The 20,321-nt window shown below is 35.5% G+C and overlaps 3 protein-coding genes across 4 annotated transcripts; 2 read left to right on the top strand and 1 right to left on the bottom strand.

The window, feature by feature from the left end:
• Nucleotides 1-46: 46 nt before the first annotated feature.
• LOC108855176 (uncharacterized) lies at nt 47-7,234 on the top strand. Of its 2 annotated transcripts, none has more exons than XM_018628925.2 (19): nt 47-174; nt 308-1,113; nt 1,203-1,409; nt 1,541-1,602; nt 1,758-2,235; nt 2,343-2,799; nt 2,877-3,108; nt 3,227-3,387; nt 3,467-3,943; nt 4,058-4,224; nt 4,375-4,591; nt 4,698-4,907; nt 4,990-5,106; nt 5,186-5,428; nt 5,511-5,709; nt 5,798-5,991; nt 6,067-6,218; nt 6,322-6,547; nt 6,629-7,234. In XM_018628925.2, the coding sequence occupies exons 2-19, from the start codon at nt 320-322 to the stop codon at nt 6,911-6,913; spliced, it is 4,878 nt and encodes a 1,625-aa protein (XP_018484427.1). In that variant the 5' UTR covers nt 47-174; nt 308-319; the 3' UTR covers nt 6,914-7,234. The 2 variants fall into 2 exon arrangements, with proteins under 2 accessions (XP_018484427.1, XP_018484428.1); XM_018628926.2 differs by having other exon boundaries at nt 53-174; nt 316-1,113.
• Nucleotides 7,235-7,443: 209 nt separating this feature from the next.
• LOC108855925 (rhodanese-like domain-containing protein 7) lies at nt 7,444-10,612 on the bottom strand. The gene is made up of 6 exons (XM_018629855.2): nt 10,165-10,612; nt 9,660-9,911; nt 9,485-9,583; nt 9,135-9,410; nt 8,135-9,052; nt 7,444-7,675 (listed from the first exon to the last, which is right to left on the bottom strand). Exons 1-5 carry the CDS (start codon nt 10,552-10,554, stop codon nt 8,675-8,677), a joined length of 1,395 nt encoding a protein of 464 aa, XP_018485357.1. The 5' UTR covers nt 10,555-10,612; the 3' UTR covers nt 7,444-7,675; nt 8,135-8,674.
• Nucleotides 10,613-16,921: 6,309 nt separating this feature from the next.
• Nucleotides 16,922-18,851, top strand: LOC108849071 (probable WRKY transcription factor 54). The gene is made up of 3 exons (XM_018622576.2): nt 16,922-17,453; nt 17,898-18,002; nt 18,199-18,851. Exons 1-3 carry the CDS (start codon nt 17,065-17,067, stop codon nt 18,704-18,706), a joined length of 1,002 nt encoding a protein of 333 aa, XP_018478078.1. The 5' UTR covers nt 16,922-17,064; the 3' UTR covers nt 18,707-18,851.
• Nucleotides 18,852-20,321: the final 1,470 nt, after the last annotated feature.

The following is a 20,321-nucleotide window of genomic DNA, read 5'->3' as shown; positions in this document are numbered from 1 at the left end:
GGTATAAACGTCATTCACTTGACCAAGTTAAGTCGGTTACATCGAAGCGCAGATAAACCGGAAGTCGTTTTAAACCGTATACGGCGGTCTGTTAACTCTCCTCCTCCTCCCCCACCGTCCCTGCCGATACAAAAGTTCTTAATTTTTTACTCGAATCCTCTCTCACTTCCACAGGTTCGTATATTAAATGTTCTCTGTTTGTCATCTTGAGCTAACGTATTCATTAGATGAGAATGTGTTTTCTGAATTATAAGAAAGTTGAGAGCTTTTCGTGTGTTCTGGATTTGATTACGGATTACTATGTTAGTTTTGTAGTAAAATGGGTAGGAGAAAGCAACCCAAGCCGCAGCGTTCGTTGGGATTGATCACAGATGAAAAGCGAGTTTTTTCCGGCGACGAGGCAGAGGGTTCTCGCCGGAGAAAGAAGAAGAAGAAGAAGAACGTTGAAGATATCGATAAGCCGTATTACGTGAACGTATCTTCTTCTTCTTCAAGTGAGAAGCAGGAGAGACAACACTTTGATATAGCTGAAGTTGTTCTTCTTCTAACTAATTTAAGTTCAAGAGAAGATGGTGTGTGCAGCAGTAGTGGTTCTGGTCTGGATTGTTCGTTACGGTTTCGTATATGCAATGTGGCTCGCTCTGTTGATCGGATTAAGCTTGGTCACTGGCCTGTGTTGTCTTCTAGTGATGTGACTTTGGAGTTGGTTGATGATGATAGAGAGGTGCCTGATGGGTCGGTGGTTTGGTCTGGGGGTTTTGATGGTCCGGGTGAAGGCGTTTCGGGTCTTGCTCATTTGGTGAGTATGAAGTTTTTGACTTTGAGGCTTGTCCCGGGTGATGAGGGTTTCTTGTTGTCTCCTAGAGTTAGAGTTGAGTTGCTTCAGGAGGCTTTTGATGCGTGTGAGTCTCTTCTTGAGAACACAAGACAGATATGGAAGAGGAGTATGATTCATGTCATGTCTTGGTTGAGGCCAGAGGTAATGACATCAGAAGCTAGGTATGGGACACTATTAACCGTGAGATCTGCGGTGACAGAAGATGAAACTCTGGACTGTAGTAAACAATCTAGGTTTGATGCTGCTGCTTTTTATGAAGCCATAAAGCCATCAAAGTGAGTAGAGCTTACTTTTTTTTTTTTCCTTTTGTGTGTTTAATGTCTGAAATGAGTTTATCCAACTTGGTACGTTATTGTTGGTTCAGGACTGATGCAATGCTTGAAGATGATATAACTGATTTGCTACCAGAGCTTAGGCCGTACCAACGACGTGCAGCTTATTGGATGGTGCAGCGAGAGAGAGGAGATCCAATAACTTTGGGAGACAAAGAAGACAACCAATTCATCTCACCTTTGTCTATATCCATTGGGTTTCTTGACTCTGCTTCAAAAATGTTCTTTAACCCATTCAGGTTGGTTCCCTTTTTGTTTTATCATTTTGAACTGTTAGCTCCTCCTTAGTGTTCAGTAAACAGTATAAGCCTCTCTCAGTAAAGTTCCAACTGCTAACAGAAGAATTCGATTTGATTTGGTTTGTTTTTAGTGGAAACATCTCATTGACACCAGAGTATTGTTCACCTCGAATTCCAGGTGGTATCCTTGCTGGTAAGAACAACTTGCAGCTTCTATTTGCCTCCATATACAATAATCAGAAAATTAGTTTACCTTTTCATTCACAGAAGATTGATTTGCGCACGTTATGTCTACTTGTGGTATTAGCTTTTGTTATATTTGTGGTATTTTCATTCTTAATGTTGCAGATGAGATGGGATTGGGGAAAACAGTTGAACTACTTGCTTGCATCTTTTCTCATCGAAAACCAGACGAGGAGGAAGAAACATCTGTGTCTAATGGGTCACCTGTAACTGATGATTTAAAAACTGGATTGAAGAGATTGAAAAGGGAACGTGTGGAATGCATATGTGGAGCTGTCAGTGAAAGTCGAAAATACAAAGGAGTTTGGGTACAGTGTGACATGTGTGATGCTTGGCAGCATGCAGACTGTGTAGGTTATACACCTAAAGGGAAAAGCAAGAAACCTATTCAAGAATTTGATGAAAAAGCATCTCAAAAGAAGAGCAAAAAAGATGCTGCGGAAGTTGTCGTCAGACAAGGCGAATATATTTGCCAGATGTGCTCTGAACTTCTACAAGTCACTGCCTCTCCCATCTCTACAGGTGCCACTCTTATTGTCTGTCCAGCTCCTATATTACTTCAATGGCATTCCGAGATTAAACGGTATCATATTCTTCCCTACACTAAACAAGATTACATTCACAAATGAATTTTTGTTTTTATCTCTTAATGCTAGTCCTCTTTTCCTTGTTTCATCTCCCCTGTTGTAGCCATACACGCTTGGGTTCTCTGGTGACATGTATCTATGAAGGTGTGAGGAATGCCTCACTCTCCGAAGAACCTATGGTGGACATCACTGAACTCCTCAATGCTGACATTGTTTTAACTACATATGATGTCCTCAAAGAGGACTTGACTCATGACGGCGACAGGCATGATGGTGACCGGCATTGTCTTAGATTCCAGAAAAGGTATCCTGTTATTCCTACTCCACTCACCAGAATATCCTGGTGGAGGATTTGCTTGGATGAGGCTCAGATGGTGGAGAGCAATGCAGCTGCTGCAACAGAGATGGCTTTGAGATTATATACTAAACACCGTTGGTGTATTACCGGAACTCCTATACAACGCAAACTTGATGACTTATATGGACTATTAAGGTTCCTTAAAGCTAATCCTTTTGATGTTTCAAGATGGTGGATTGAAGTTATAAGAGACCCATATGAGGTCTGAGCAGAACAAATAGTTCATTTTCTTACTTTATAATGGTATTTTCTCTCTAACAACCTTCTTGCTTCGTTCAGAGGAGAGACGCAAAGGCCATGGAGTTTACTCATAATTTTTTCAAACAAGTTATGTGGCGTTCTTCAAAAATCCATGTGGCTGATGAGTTGCAACTTCCACCTCAAGAAGAATGCGTTTCATGGCTCAAATTCTCCGCGATCGAAGAACACTTTTATAGCAGGCAGCATGAGACTTGTGTGAATTATGCCCGTGAAGTTATAGAAACTTTGAAGTGTGATATTCTCAAAAGAGGTGCGAGTAGTGTCTTCTGCACTTTCCACCTGCTCTTAAATTTCTCTTTCAGCAGTTTGGTGCTTCTTACTGGTGCTTGACCGCTAAGCTTTTTTATTCCATATGTGATAATCTTCAGGTCATAGCTCTTCTGATAATCCTTTAATCACTCATGCCGAAGCTGCAAAACTGTTGAACTCGCTCTTGAAACTGCGCCAAGCTTGCTGCCACCCTCAAGTAGGGAGTTCTGGTTTACGTTCGCTGCAACAAACGCCAATGACCATGGAAGAGATTCTAATGGTGGGTTTTTTGCAAGAGTTTAGCTTTTCAATCTTGGTTTTGTTAACTTTTTGCTGATTGAAGTTTATAATTCTTTTAGGTCCTTGTGAAAAAGACTCAGAGCGAGGGTGAAGAAGCTCTTAGAGTGTTGATTGTTGCTTTAAATGGGATTGCTGCTATTTCTATGCTTAAGCAAGAGTTTTCTGAAGCGGTATCGTTATACAAGGAAGCATTAAACATAACTGAAGAGCACGCCGAAGATTTTCGTCTTGATCCATTGTTGAACATTCATATTCTTCACAATCTAGCTGAGATACTACCACTGGTCCAAAGCCACAAAAGTGACATAGATGTGAAAGATGACGATCATCATCGTGCAGCCAAAAGGCAAAGGATCAATGAGCTCGACAGTTCAACTCATGTTTCTTCAGAAAGTGGTTTAAAGAAGGATGGAGAGTATCATGAAGAGTGCAAAACTCTGGATCTAGTTTGTGACACATTGAAAGTTAAGTATTTATCCGCATTCAACTTAAAGCTCTCTGCAGCACAGCAGGAGTTCACAAAATCTTACCATCAGGTAATGCTTCAAAGCTGTTTCCATTACTAACGTGCCTTTAGCAAAGAGTTAGTTAAATATTTTGAGACATCACTTAGTTGCCTGGAGCCTCATAAAATTGAAAATTTTTGGAAGGTTTCCGAGTCGTTGAGCAATATAGGGAAACAACGTTCGGTTTGGTGGTTAGATGTCCTACAATTTGCTGAACAGAACAAAGATTTCACCACCGAGTTGACCAGGAAGATTGAAGAGGCCATCCACGGAAGCCTAAACAATTCAAGCTCCTCCAGAGAAGCTTCTCGGTCAGTACATTAATATTGAAGTTTCATGACTTCTTGTTGTTTGCATATTCTCTGCATGTGCCGAATTGATTCACATGTGTCTGCAAAGTTATTGGAATAAATTGTCTTGAGCATGTTAAGAACTAACTTGCTAAGTTAACTGATTTTCAGCTTTAGAACCATACATGGGATGAAACTTCATCTGCAGACCTGTATGGATACGCTGGAAAGCTCAAGAAAAACAGTAATGGATAAGCTTTTAGAGATTGACCAGACTATGGAGAAACCAAGACCTGAGGATATTGAGCGTATTGGTAACTGCAAGTATTGTAACAAGAAAGAGGATGGCCCTACTTGTATTCATTGTGAGCTGGATGAACTATTCCAGGTTTGCTTCTTTTAAACTTGTGTGCACTTACATGGAGCCTTATTGATGTCAATATCAAGCTGACACCATCGTCATGTGTTGAAAAATAATAAAAAAATCTTCTCAGGCATATGAGGCTAGGCTATTCCGTCTTAACAAATCTCGTGGGGGAGTAATGGAACATGCATCTGCCGAAGAGGTAGTAGATCTACAGAAGAAGAAATCTGCTCGTAACCATTTCTTTTTCGGTTTGTCGTCGAGAAACAAGGATGCAAATCAATCATCTGTTGATAACGAAGAAGAACCCACCAAAAGAAATGCTAGTGACTCCGTTATAGTAAGCCTACTTGATCTATCTTCAGTTTGGTTCTACTCCAATAAAAGTCACTTGATTTATACTCTTTCTGTTCTGATAATAGGTTTCAAAATCTCCATCTGAGACGGAAGTAGTTCTTGGTGTAATAAGAAACCATTGCAAATCTTATTTAGACAGGGAGAGCAAATTGGCAGCCACAAAACATTTACAAACCCTTGAGGTAAGATGAAGAAAGGGGTAAACTAATATCCTTCACTTAAGTTTCAACCGGATCTGACATTTGTTGTTATCTGATTAAGGTGATGAGGAAGGAATATGTACATGCAAGGGTCTTGGCTAGGGCTCAAGCTCACCTCCTGCGTGCCTATGATGAGATTAAGATGGCGACAATGAGACTACAGCTTAGAGAATCTGAAGATGACACGGCCATTTATGCTTTGAGCCTTGATGAGTTAGACGCTGCGAGTGTTCAGAACACAAATGATAAGTTTTTGGCGCAGTCTTCATTGCTTAGTATAAAAGGGAAGCTTCGTTATCTGAAGGTAAACCTCTTACCTTACTGTTGTTATTGGCCTTTCCTCCTATTTTTTTAAATATGAAAAAAAATATTTTATCCTTATTCAGGGGTTGATAGAAACCAAACAGAAACAAGAAGAGAGTCAAGATCACTCCTCACCAGTAGAGGAAACAGCTATGGCTTCAGATCCTGTTGGACAGGAAAGCCAAAACCTTCTAAAGCGAGAGGAAGCATGTCCGATTTGTCATGAGAACCTACGAAATCAGAAGATGGTTTTCCAGTGTGGGCACAGCACTTGCTGTAAATGTAACTACCTTACTCACACATATATATACTCACTGTTGTTATCTCTATGCAATCTTTTTGAACCGTCTTCTCTGTGTCTGTTCCACAGGCTTTTTCTCCATGACGGAGCGCGGTTCAGTTCACGAGACTATGCGAAAGTGGGTCATGTGTCCAATATGTAGGCAACATACAGACGTTGGGAATATTGCGTATGCTGATGACAGACAAAACGGTTATTCGTCAGGTCAAGACCACAAAGAAAACGAAGCATCATTAGCTGTTCAAGGTTCATATGGAACAAAGGTTAGCCTCTTGTGCTTTTAAAGATTCTTCCAACAAGTAGTACTTCATTTTCTCATACATCTGTGTTTGGGGTAGATTGAAGCTGTTACTAGAAGAATCTTATGGATCAAGTCAAGTGACCCACAAGCGAAGGTTCTTGTTTTCTCCAGCTGGAACGATGTTCTTGATGTGTTGGAACATGCCTTCGCTGCCAACGGCATCACTTTCATCCGGATGAAAGGAGGAAGGTAATGTAGCAACAAACAATTTCAACTGGGAAGTTCGTTCATTATTGCATAATAGTTTACTTAGGAGACTTATATATAACGTTTGATTCCATGGAAATTGCAGGAAATCACAGACGGCCATTAGCAAATTCAAGGGGACAGAGAAAGAAGTCCAAAGGATCCAAGTCCTACTGCTTTTGGTGAAGGATGGTGCCAATGGCCTTAATCTTCTGGAAGCACAGCATGTTATTCTAGTGGAGCCGCTTTTAAACCCAGCTACAGAGGCGCAAGCTGTTGGGCGTGTTCACCGGATAGGGCAAGACAAGCCTACTCTAGTTCATCGATTCCTGGTTCGTGCGTCTGCTTTTATTTGCCACTCTTGTGTCTTCACTTTGATCTTGACTTCTCTCACTTCAATCTCTTCACTGTAGGTAACGGGTACAGTGGAAGACAGCATCTACAAGCTGAACAGGAGTAAGAACATAAACGTAAGCTCATTTAGCAGCAGGAATACAAAGAATCAAGATCAACAGAATCTGACACTGAGAGACCTCGAGTGTCTATTTGCTTCACCACCAGCAGAAGAGACAGAAGAAAACGAGGGAGGTGGGCAGCAGAATCTGAGAGATCTACCGCCATCAGTCGCTGCAGCTATGGCAGCCGAGAGGAGAATGAATGAAAGTAATGCCTCAACATCAAATGCAAACACATCATGAATGCAGAGAGACTTGGTGTTTGTTGGAGCATTTTGTTGTATGTATATAAGATAGTGAAGAGAGAAGTAGTCCAAAGGTGCACACTGCTTCTCGTTAGTGTTGTCTAGATTCATTATGGATAATTTTTACCTCTCAATTTCTTAGATAGGCTTAGGCAAGGGAATGCGAGTTTTTTCTTTTAAGATTCATTTTCATTGTATTGCAACAAACATTGCTGCATTAGGGAATCTTTATCTTATAAATAGATAGCCAGAGTCGACTTCTGTATAATTAATAATTGATATATGATTATAGAGTAACAAGAAGTTGAAATTTTAAGGGATCATACAGCTACTGTAATGCCTTACATTATTGAATCTGTGAAGTAAAGTATGAACACAAAGATCCCCATGGATTAACCACAGTATATATTTTTGACAAATCTCAATCATCATCATAGCTCTCGTTCTTATGATCTCTGATCTGTATAATACACTTTCACATGAAAATAACAACATATGATTAAAAGGCAAAATGGGTACTCTTGCTGATAATTTGAAAATGTGCTTTTTGTGTTATTAACATTAGAGAAAACAGAATGTCTACATGAAGTAATGAAACAACAAGTCCCCAGAAAAGAACCAAAATTTATTCAGCTAAATCACAAAAGATTAGAAACTGGAAGAAAGAAACTCTCCATTTGTCTTGAATCTCGGTGAAGATCACTCACTTGTCTTCAGCTGTGGGTTTATCAATGAATGTCTTCTTAATCCAATCAAATGGCTGTGATGATAAAAGATATACACAAAACAAAACGAGTTAGGAACTTATGAAGGGAAACATTAGAGAAAAAGGTCACTTAATCTTAAGCCACTAACTAAAACCAATCAAAGATCCTAAATTACTGATGATATGACCAATTGAACCAAATAGCTAAAGATTGTAGAAGCGCTAGATCACAAGTTGTACATCTGAAAAAGAAAGGAACAAGCTTTGATAATAGTAACATTTTCATCGAAGAACTATCACAAAGATGAGTCAACCCTTTCACGAAATTGAGATTATATGTAAATGCAACGACGCAGCTTATATAGGCAGGCATCCATAAAGTTACAGCCTTTATAACGAGATTTGATTCAAAGTGCAAAACTTTGAAAATGTTCATCAATCACCAATCATCTTTCTTCCATTTCCTAAGCTAATTCGTGAAACCCAATTCGAAAAAGAGGCAAATTGACTTACTTGGACGACCCAGATGGCGCCGGCTGCGGCGGCGACGCCCCATCCTGCGGCGGCTTGGATATCCACTGATTGGATCTTTGGCTTCGCGAGCTTGAGCACACTTCCTGTCATCACTGCTTCGATCTCTCTATCTCTCTCTCCCTCCCTCCTTCGCTGTCAAATCCCCACAACGATCCTTTTAACGATAATCAAAATGAGACGCGACTCCATTGCTTGCAGTCGTCAACGTTAAAAAGAGATTCTCACACTTCATGCCGTCCTACGTGTGAAAACTTGCACAGCATGCCGTTTTACATACTCTTTAACACTTCATGCCGTAGTATAGGAAACAACTTGCCGTTTATACTGTTACGTTGTTGTTCTTCAAATTGACTCCAAAAGCAATCAATATCATCAGAAAAGTTAAAACACAATTCAATTTCCTTGATGATTTAGCCTTAAACCACTCAAATATAACAATGGTTTTATGAATTATGGAGGAGACCACAAGAAGAACAACAACAAAAATCTATATCAGAGATAGAACTTAACATCAAAAATCTATATTGAAGAACCAAGCTTGGGACTCCTCTTTCTTGGACTATCCGGTTTAGTGTCGGGTCTACGACCCTTGTCCGGACCACCAATCACACCCCACTCCTCAAACTGACTCTGCCTTGCTCTTGCCCTCTCTTTCTCCTCTTCGGATTTCTCAGAGTAACAGTAAGGACAAGAGACTCCACACTCATACTCCGGAGCTTCCATGTCTTCATCACTTATAGGCTGCTTGCATCCATAGCAGAGTTTATGCGTTCCTTGCGCTAAACCATGTTCCACTGACACACGTTTGTCGAACACAAAGCATTCTCCTTCCCACAAGCTCTCTGTTCTAGGGACTTGCTCTAGGTACTTCAGTATCCCACCTTTCAGATGATACACCTGATAACAATATGTTTGAGATCTAAAATCACACAGCTCAATGAATATTCTAAAAAATCATTGCTTTTGTATAATTAGTTACCTCTTGGAAGCCTTGGCTAAGAAGAAAGCTTGAAGCTTTCTCACATCTGATTCCCCCAGTGCAGTACATAGCAATCTTTGGCAGCGCCTTTGGTTTCTCAGCTTTCTCTTCTTTCTCCACCTTTGCTTGAGTCTCATCATTGCCTTCTTCTTGCTTCAACGCAAACTGACTCTCCACCCAAGATGGGAAGTGTCTGAAAGCTGTGGTGCATGGATCCACAGCTCCTTTGAACTTTCCAATCCTAGTCTCATATGTGTTCCTCACATCAATCACTACCTGAAACACATGCATAAACACTCTTATGTTTCCCTACACATAAATGAACCTTTTTATTCAAAAAGAGGTCTCACGGTTTCAGGATCACTGATCAGTTCATTCCATTCCTCAGGGCTCACATATGTTCCAACTCTTTCGATAGGCGACACACTCGGCATCCCAAGCGTAACAATCTACACACACATTACAAAAGAAAACAACTCTTCACAATCTACACAAAACTGCATTTTGAACACTTGAAAGTGTTACCTCTTTCTTGAGTTTAACCCTAACGTGGTCCCATCTAAACGGAGCATCTTCACCAGCTGCAAGAGGAGAGCTACTGCTATGACCATGGTGTATAGCTTCTTGTTCAGGACTCACAGGCGTCTCCACTTGCCTCAAACCACTCAAACGGACATCACTCTGTATAAACGCCAACACTCTCTCCACTGACTCACGGCTCCCGCAGATGCTTCCGTTGATACCTTCCGGTGCAAGAATGATTCCACCTGAAACACACTGAAACACATGCACATCTATCACTACTTCAAATACAAACCCAAAGTTTCGTTTTTTTAATCAAATATAAACCAAATTTTCTATTTTTAAATCAAATTTATACCAAAGTTTCGATTTTTAAATCAAATTTAGACCAAAGTTTCAATTTTTCAATGAAATATAAGCCAAAGTTTTGATTTTTCAATCAAATATAAGCCAAAGTTTTAATTTTTCAATGAAATATAAACTAAAGTTATGATATTTAAGTATATACCAATTCTTCGCAGAGATCCTTCAGGGGCTTCCTGAGATCAGCATGGTCTGGAAAATCAGCGAACTTGTAGAAAGAAACCACGAGGAGTGAGCTTTTAGCTGACCCGACAGCTTCTGGATTGGTTGAAAAGCATTTAGAAACAGTAGTCATGGTTTGTCGGAAAGGGCCAGAGCTCGAGCAAGCCACCGTGGATTTTAGAGGAGAGGAAGAGAGGTTCTTGGGTTGGGATTGAGTGGATAGTAACTTGGGTTTGGTGTTTCCAACGGTTGAGATTGAATTCGCGCCACCGCTGGAGATGGTAGGCTGAGAGTGAGGTGGTGGTGGTGATGATGAGAGCATTCTCGCGGCGGCGAGGGACGGCGGAAATCTCCAATGGTGGAACTTTAGCATTGTGGTGTTGGGTTCAGTTCTGTGGGCTTAAACTAAACCGGAGTTAACCAAAACTGTGGACTGATTCACGTGGGCTATATAAACAACTGGCCTTTGTGAATTTTTAGTTTTGCGCCATTTATAGTATTCATAAATGGGTAAATACAAGTAACTTAGTTTAGCAAAACTAAAATTTCATAGATTAACAGAAACTAAAATTTCAGTATTTTAATTCCGTGATACATAGACTTTGTGAAAAATGCTTATATCAATTTTAGGACGGCATTAATCCTTTTTTTTTCCAATGTCTAACCCAAAAATAACTCTCTAGAGATTTAATACCGATAAATAATCCAATCTCGTTTTTTTTTACCACTAGTTTACCGCCTCATGGTTACATTCGATTTTATGTAACATTTCCTTAAGAAATATAGTGATTGATGGGTGGTGTTAAGTGATAACCATGTACATTAATGGCTGTAACTGGTAATTCATTTTAGGAATGAATGGAATAAGTGGAATTGGAATAAATGGAATAAAATGGAATGGAATAGATATAATTTGAGGAATGAATGGAATAATATGTGTATTTATTTTTTAATTATATTTAAGTTATCTCATTCCATGCATTCCTTTCATTCCTGTATCTTTTTTATCATGAATAGTTTTTAACGTGAATCACAATTTTTTCCATTCATCCCACAGGAATGTGTGGAATCAAATATTTTATTTTTTCCAGTTAACTGGTAACTTTTTTTTGGAATGCTCGTGAATGACTAATTCCACATAATTCCATTCATAAAAAATGCAATCCAGTTACAGCCAATATGTTCTTCTTAATTGCTTACAATATGGATTAGTGATAGCCGTTTAACGTAGGCATTTGACAAACTACCATTGATTAGTTTATCTGAAAAATCTTATCCATCAGCGACATGCAATTATGATTTGAAATTTATGGAACTAGACTGTGTGAATGTCTTTTGTCTGAGTGTTAGGGAAAAGAAGCTTCCTGTCTCCTGCCGTGATCTCTGACCTTTTGTAAGAACCATGTTTACCTTCTCGAAACTCATCTTTTCTAATTCCCCATATTATTTTCTTAAAGACATCCAATACTAATTGATGTATCTTCATCAGCTCTACGAAGCTTCCTGCTTCTTTTTATTTTCCAGCTGATTTTTCTTTAATATAGACACTAAAAAGTTCCTTGAACTTTCATGATAATAGGACCACATATCTAAAGTTTTACAATAATAAGTTTAAGTTTTCTAAGGAAATGTATGGGGGGCGTGGCATACATAGTTGTAAATTTTTCGTACATCCGATAATGGGATAATATATTAATTTACTGCCTTTTCAAAACGAATTAGATAGAGTTATATATAACGATTAGTAAAAGATATGTAATATTAACTAGATAGATATAATGGTCAGTATAAGACTTTTGTAACTATGTTACTCACCTACGTATGGGGGCACGGCATACATAGTCGTAGTGTTTGGCCACTTTTGACAATTTGACAATATGTTTAGCCGGAAATTTTCTTTCTTTTTTTCCAAGACTTTGTAGATATCTATTGGTTTCCAATCAAAGATTATATACATGTATTTTAAATTATAATCCAAAACAATAAACCCAAAACTACTTAAATTTCTTATAGTCGACACTCGACACAACTAGAATATACATGCATAAATGACCACATGCTTTTGTATATGTTTTGGGAGTCATGTCTTGTAATTTGAGAGACCCTTTTTCCATTGAATGACCTTTGGATTCATATGTTGACACAATAGTTGAACATAAATAACTAGAGATATATATTTTCATATATGCGTGTATGTGACTGCGTGTGTGTGAATTTTCATATTTTTGAAACGATAAAAATCTAAGTTCAGATTTAGTACTGACAAAGCTTAAGCATATATATATTGTAGATAAAGAAAGTCCAAATTGGTTAACTACTAACTAAAACTTAATTTGATCTCAAACAAAAAAATATACTAATAACCAAATCTAGCTAAAATCAAATGAACGTCTATGTACCAATAAGGCATAATCGCTAGGTTACAAACAATTTGGTTATAGTACTAAAGGATTTGAGTAGTGATAAATCGGATTTGGTTCAAAACAATACTGTAGTACAATAAAATTCAAACTCAAGAGGCTGCCGCAAGATTAGTGGGTTGAATTAATATAAAACAAAATATATTAGTAACGATGACAAGATCTATATAACTATGAGTTGGGTCTAGTTGAATCATTGATGGGTTTATACCTTTTATAACTTTTTCAATGCTGCTGTGTTATAATATATAAGAAATAATGTTGTTTTGTCCAAAGCCAGAAGTGGCTCTTTCAATCAATTTTTTTCCTTTGACTTGATGCTTAATTAATCATTCTTAAAATAACTTGGTTACCAGCACGAAATAAGACTCAACTTACACATTGAAAACTATATGTTTCAATTGCATTAAAACATACTAGTATTTATCTTCGTGACAGATCCAGATTTCAGAGTAGCTAGTCTTCAACGATAAGTAGCAAGCTTTAATCGAGGCCACCTCTTGATTAATCATTTTCTTGCATAATACAACTCAGCTTAAGGTCAGAAAAAAACAGTGACATATACTTTATAAATACATTATTATTCTTCTGCCCATTTGTCATTTGTAAAGATCACTTGCCCGATCACCGTTGACCTTTCTGACATTATCCTAGAAAGAAACAATATTTTCTAGCTATTCTTTATTTTCTATTGATATTGAACGTTTAAACCATCTCTACATGATTAATCAGTTGAGAAGTATAAAGGGGCGGATTTCGATGAGCTTTACAACTAAGAAGTAAACTGAAGTTGATGCGGCATATAACATTTATTGGCTCAAACAGAATAGTAACACATAGCCATTAGAATAATTACTCGAAATTTTCGAGTTCTGTGGAGCAACGTATAAGATTAAATGTGGCTTGATATTGTGGGTCATTCAATATGAAATGAAAGGGTAAGTGCGTGTATGCTTTTTTTATTTATAGATGAAAAGGTGAGTGTACATATACTTCTGTACACAATGTGTCAACAAATTTTGGCCAAAAAAACAAAGTGCGTTAATGTCAAAAAATTAAGGGAAAATTGCCAAAACGGAACAAAAATTCAGCATGGTTGTCCCTATAGTATAAAACCATCATTTAGTTGTCTTTTTAGTATAATTTCTTTCATAATCCCAAAACTAACCCTTGATTAATCTAATTAAACACATTAAACTAATATAATTTAAAATAATAATAATTAAAAACGTTTAAAAAGGGAATTTTTTTTAAAAAAATTAATTTTTAATAAAAATAAACTTTTTAAAACTTAATAAAATAAAAATAAAAATAATTTACAATTTTTTTAATAAAAAACAGTTTAAAAATTTTTATTTTTTATAAGAAGTTTAAAATGTTTGTAAACTTTTTAATTTTATCAAAAATTTTAATAAAATAAAAAAATTAAAATGTATTTTTCTAAAGTTTGTTTAAACTTTATTAAAAACTTTTTGTAAAGTTTTATTTTTATTTTTATAAGGTTTACAAATTTTATAAATTTTGTTTAAAGTTTTTATTAAACACAATAAACTAAAAGAATTTTTAAAAAATTTAATTAAAAACGTTTTAAAAAGGGAAAATAAAACTTTTAATTTTTTTAATAAAAATAAACTTTGTAAAAATAAAAATAATTTACAATTTTTTAATAAAACGTTAAAGAAACTTATTAAAAAACATTTTACAAAGTTTTATTTTTATAAAAAGTTTAAAATGTTTTTAATAAAACTTTAATTAAATAAAAAATTAAACTTTATAAAAATAAAAATAAAACTTTACTAATTTTTTTTAATAAAAGCTTTAAACTAACTTTATAAAAACAATTTACAAAGTTTTATTTTATAAAAAATTTAAAATGTTTGTAACCTTTTGAATTTTATCGAACTTTTTAATAAAAATAAAACTTTTAAAAATGTTTTTAATAAAACGTTAATAAAAATAAAATTTGTAAACTTTATAAAATAAAAATTAAACTTTACAAAAAATTGCACCTAATTTCAAAACACCACATGTTGTATAGATATGTATCATAGAGAATAAGAGTTTGTGAAAAAAATCAAAAGAAAAACTATGGAAAACCCATAAATTAATGAAGATGACAAGGTATAATCATTTTTTAAAAAGTTTTTGACAAGTAAAATCGAAAATAACACGTTTTAGGAAGTTAGAATATTTTTAGGAGATTTTTAGAATATTTCCTTAACTGAATTTTTCATTAATTTTCGCAAAAAAACAGGTATCTTATCCGTAGAAGGTGCCTTCTAAAAGTTTAGAACATTGACAAAAATCTAGAACACGCTTTCTACTTTTAGTAGACGGAAGAGTACATTTTAGAAAACACATTCCGCGAAATTTAGAATACTTAATAAAAGTAGAAGATGCTTTCGGACGAAAAGTAGATAGCTTTAGTATTAGTAGAATGCGCATTCCACTTTCTTAGAAAATTAGTAAATAGTAGAATGTACTTTCTAAAAATAGTAGATGAACGTGTTTATTTTAGAAATCGCTTTCTACTATACCATTTTCTGTAGAAGGCACATTCTACCTTTAGTAGAACGTATTTTCAAATTTTTATTTATCAACTTTTTGAAAAAAATAAAAATACCAGCATGTGTATATAGGTGTTTTATTAATTCTTTATATTTTAATTTTTTTTTTGATTCACAAAAGTATTTATTTCATTAGTTTTCAGAAATACAAAGGGTAAAAAGGAGAAAAATTGGACAAAAAAAGGATTTATACCAAAGGGACAACACCCTTGTTTTTTTGTTCTCTATTGGCAATTTTCCCAAAAATTAATGTACAACCAAATGGATTTGATTTATGGAGTTTGATTTGCGAGTAGATGCACAAATGTGGACTGAATTTATGACGACCCCGACGAGCACTCAGTGGCACCTGCCCCCTCAGTGCCTTCACTATATCTCAGTCTCAAAATCCTTTTCTAATCCCAAATCATTTTTTCAAACAAATGTTTTACCTTAAATCTATTTGAATTTGTACACTTCAAGAAAATAAACTAATTCAACTATCCCAAAATAAAACTATTTTGTAACTGTTTAGAAATTACGAGAAAACGATCATACTTCCGTGAAACAAATAAAAATGAATTATTTTGTTATGGATTATATTATTGGTTTTAATCTAAAAGACTAATAGGTAACATTCTTTTAGATTAAAACCAATATTTGTAATCAGTCCTGTTTGTAATATCACTCAGGTTTACGAACATTTCAACATAGTTATCACTTATCAGTGATAGTAATTAACAAGTTCATGAAATTTATAATATTACTTCCAACATTTTTATTCAGTCTAAAATTCATAAGTACTTCCAAAATGATCAGGGCCAAGCAAGCGGTAGGCTGACATAGCCAAGGTGTGACTTGTGATTGATATGCCCTTAAAGCTCTCTTTTATCAAAATAATCCAAAACATTTTTTATTGGTGCAGTTGTACAGGTTTTAAAAAGTGAAAGAGAACAAGATTGCTTTATTATATTAAGATTATAGCCTCGATTACTACTTTAAGATCCGAACAAAGCGGTATCACTACAAGTGATATATTTGTTTTATAACATCTAGTTTTAGTAATTAATCTATCCATTACATAATTTAAAGGTTCAATCTATGAGAATATTCGTGGGTTTCCTAATGAATCCTTCTATCTTTGTAAAAATAATGTACAACACTACATACACGACACAATGACACATCAATAATTGGTCTAATGAGAATGCTAAACATCAAAAGTTACTTGCTCAATAACTCTAAATAAAGATTTTGCTTGTTGGTGTGAAATATCTTGTCAACATGTCTCTTCTTGAATGTGATTTATCATGCCAATGAAAACAAATTGATTGTCAATTTATAAAAGTTTTAGCTTTATAACTTAACAGAAAATAAAGAGAAAACCTAAACAAGTTGTTTGAGATCGTTGTCATGGAATTAAATAAAATAAATAAATACGGGAAGAAAGGATAATTAAAAAGGAAACACAACCACCAAACTCTCCAGCGTGTTAAGGAGATCGGCGACGTCATTCCACCTCAACGCAGTGACATCAGCTAAGCTCTGGTAAGCCAATAGAAGAGTAAATAAACTGCCACTTCCCATTATACCCTCGAATTCATTATAATTCATAAGCAAGTTTTACCCTCAACACCATTATAATTACTCTCTCACGCATCTCTTTCCTAAAGCATCTTCCTATGATCCTTCTCTCTCTCTCTCTCTCTCTCTCTCTCTCTCTCTCTCTCTCTCTCTCTCTCTCTCTCTCTCTCTCTCTCTCTCTCTCTCTCTCTCTCTCTCTCTCTCTCTCTCTCTCTCTTGATCAGACCCAGCCCCAAAAAGATATATCATCACTATATTACAACCATTTTCTCATCTTCATATCATCATACCAAAAAAAAGAACTAGAAAAGAAAAGTTGTTGTAACAAAAAAAATGGATTCAAATGGTAACAACACAAAAGCTGTGAAGAGAAAAGTTGTAGACAACCTCGTGGAAGGCTGTGAATTCACTACTCAGCTTCAGCTTCTCTTCTCTCATCGACACTCTAATCAGCACATCGAGACAGGTTCACTTTCCAGTGATTCGGATCTCGCTAATGAGCTCATCTCTAAGATTTTGGGATGTTTCCATAAAACCATATCGGTTCTTGATTCTTTTGACCCCGTCCCCGACGTCTCTTTCCCTGTGGCCGTAGAGGGTTCACGAAATGCTTCATGTGGCGATGACTCGGCGACTCCGGCGAGTTGCAACGGTGGAGATTCCGGTGATAGTAGAAAGAGACTAGGGGTTGGTAAGGGTAAAAGAGGATGCTACATTAGAAAGTAAGTGGAACTAGTTTAATTCAAATATAGATTTATTGTTTTATATTTTTCCATTCGTGTTAAATGGTTTAATCTACTTTTATGTGGATATTTTTCAAAGGAAATTTTTTTTTCAATTTGTTATTTTTGGATGTGGATTCCATCATAGATTCTGGTAGTGCCCCCATATTGAAATGACTTATCGTAAAGGTTAAGATATGAATTTGGATCTGGTTCTCGTAATTAATCTATAATAGTAAACTTACAACTACTGTTATTTATCATGGTAGTGATAGAGAATTGTATGAAGCTGATTGATTGGATTGGACCAATCAATGATAGAAACCGAATTTTATTTATTTCAGTTGGTGTTGTGGTCTTAATACAATTTACAGTTGATTAGTAATTGTATTTGCTAAACTGGATTAACTATTAATTTACAAATTTCTTACTTATTATTTTCAGGAAGAGATCGCATACTTGGACAGTGCAAGCTAAAAGAATTGATGAAGATATGTATGCTTGGAGGAAATATGGACAAAAGGAGATTCTTAATACCAAGTTCCCAAGGTCCTTAATCTTAAATCCATGTATATATTTATATATGCAATACATATATAATGCATATATACATGAAAAATCATTTTCACCTTGTAACGAGAACCCTTAAGGCCTTAACCGAAACATATATCAATTTAATCTAGAATTTACTACTACTATGTATACTCTGCATTGGTCTAAATCAGTGTGTTTTTAATGTTTTCAGGAGTTACTTTAGATGCACACACAAACCAACACAAGGATGCAAAGCAACAAAGCAAGTTCAGAAACTTGAGCAAACCCCTGAGATGTTTCAAATCACATACATAGGCCACCACACTTGTAATGTTAGTGACCAAACACAAGTGAAGACCGAAATAACTATGGATTCGGACAACACATTGGCTGCAACCACTTCTCACCAGGATCATATCAATGTAAATGTACAAGAGCAAGAGAACGATGTCAGTAGTCTGATCGTAGATATGGTAAAACAGGAGGAGAATATCAATGGTGATCAGATTAAAGACTCTTGTGAAGGTTCTTCAACAGATGGCAATTTGTCATTGGTATGGCAAGACGAGATGATGTTTGATGATTATCAACATCATCAGGATCATCACTACTATCGCGGTGAAACTAGTACTACTTCTCATCAGTTCTCTTTCATTGACAACGATCAACTTTCCTTGTTCGACTCATACTGCCCTTACGAAGAAATGTATGCTAGGTGAACATCTAAATCTAGATTGATGAATCACAATCAGGCTTGTAATATTTTCTCATCCCAGTATGCTTAGTGGAATGTAATATTTTGTTGGATATTTGATAATACACCATATGGCATATATACACCAGATAGTATTATTGTTTTGCTTATTTGATTGTTACTGCATTTATTATTGAACTCAAAAGTTTTTAATCCATGTGTGTGATATATGATTGATTACCTAAAGTGTAAAGAGACTTATCCATTCAAATTGCGGCTACGACTGTTTGGTGCTAAAAAGGTAAGAAACTGGACAAATGCATTTCGCAATTGTCGTGCTTTGTCTTTTTGTTGCTGTCCTTACATAAGCATTGCCGTATACACTAGGGCATTAATTATTGCTTGCTGAAACAATAAAACAAAAGCAATTAAGCTATAGTATATTCGGTAGTGACTCGAAATAATATATGTTTCCGTACATGCAGTGGCGGAGGCAGCTAAGAAGCATGTGGGTCATTTGACCCACATCAATTTTAAGAATTAATCAAATTTAGGCATAAATTTGTAGTATATCTAGAGTAGTTGGTATAGTTTAGTAGTTTGGCCCCCTTGATATCTAGCCAATTTCATATATATAAAATTTTGACCCATTTCATGTACACTTTTATGCCATCTAAATTCATTTCGCCCATGTGACGCATAGATCTTTGAATTTGAGAAAGTAAAATATAACATAGACAAATAGATAGAACTTACTAGATTGCATATAAATAGTTAATAAATTTGTTTAGAAGTTAATATCTTTTCCGCGCAAGAGTAAAAGAAATTCGTTTCTCTGAATATATATTGTGGACTGACTATAATCACACTATATGATCTGAATTAAATGTCATTCTACTAATGTTACAGGGTAGCATGAGAGTCTATATATTATTGAACTACCATGTAAATTTACTTATACCAAAACTTAAAGTCATACTGGTCAAGTACTAGCAATTTTGTTAATTTCTAAATAAAACTGAATCTACTAGAGATGAGTTTACACAATTAAGTTTCAGCGCTCAGATACCATCATACCACTATATTATATATTCAATAAGTTATAAGATGTATGAATCTTTTGATACTTGATCAAGTATATGATGACATTGATGAGTCTTATTGTGTGTTTTAAAACCCAAAAAGTAAATTAAGAGATATAATTCATTTAACACCTTAAACATCTTTTACATATGTCACAATATACATACTACATCAAATAATTGAAGATAGAGTGTCTTCTCTGTCGACATAACAAGTACACATGATGAACAAAGGGCAAAACGAAGGCCGCATGCATGATGAATAGTAACGGTGAAGGGACCAAAGATTCCACTCGAATAGCTGATTTTGACACTGAATACTCTTCTTTAACTATTTGGCTACTTTAGTATTAAAAAGACATCAACAAAAAGGAAGAAACACCAGCAAGTTCATGCCAATATGTGAGATATTGACAAAATAACAATTTACCCCCTAGTTTTGATTTATTTTAGACGTATCGAAATTGCATATTTATTTATGTAAGAAAATGTACCTTGTACTGAAAAAGTGTAGACACTATATTATAGGATAATCTGATTACTTTGCTTTTTTTTCCT

This window comes from Raphanus sativus, chromosome 4 (genome assembly GCF_000801105.2).
Source record: "Raphanus sativus cultivar WK10039 chromosome 4, ASM80110v3, whole genome shotgun sequence".
In the NCBI taxonomy this organism is placed as follows: domain Eukaryota; kingdom Viridiplantae; phylum Streptophyta; class Magnoliopsida; order Brassicales; family Brassicaceae; genus Raphanus; species Raphanus sativus.
This window is presented reverse-complemented; position numbering and strand designations above follow the sequence as displayed.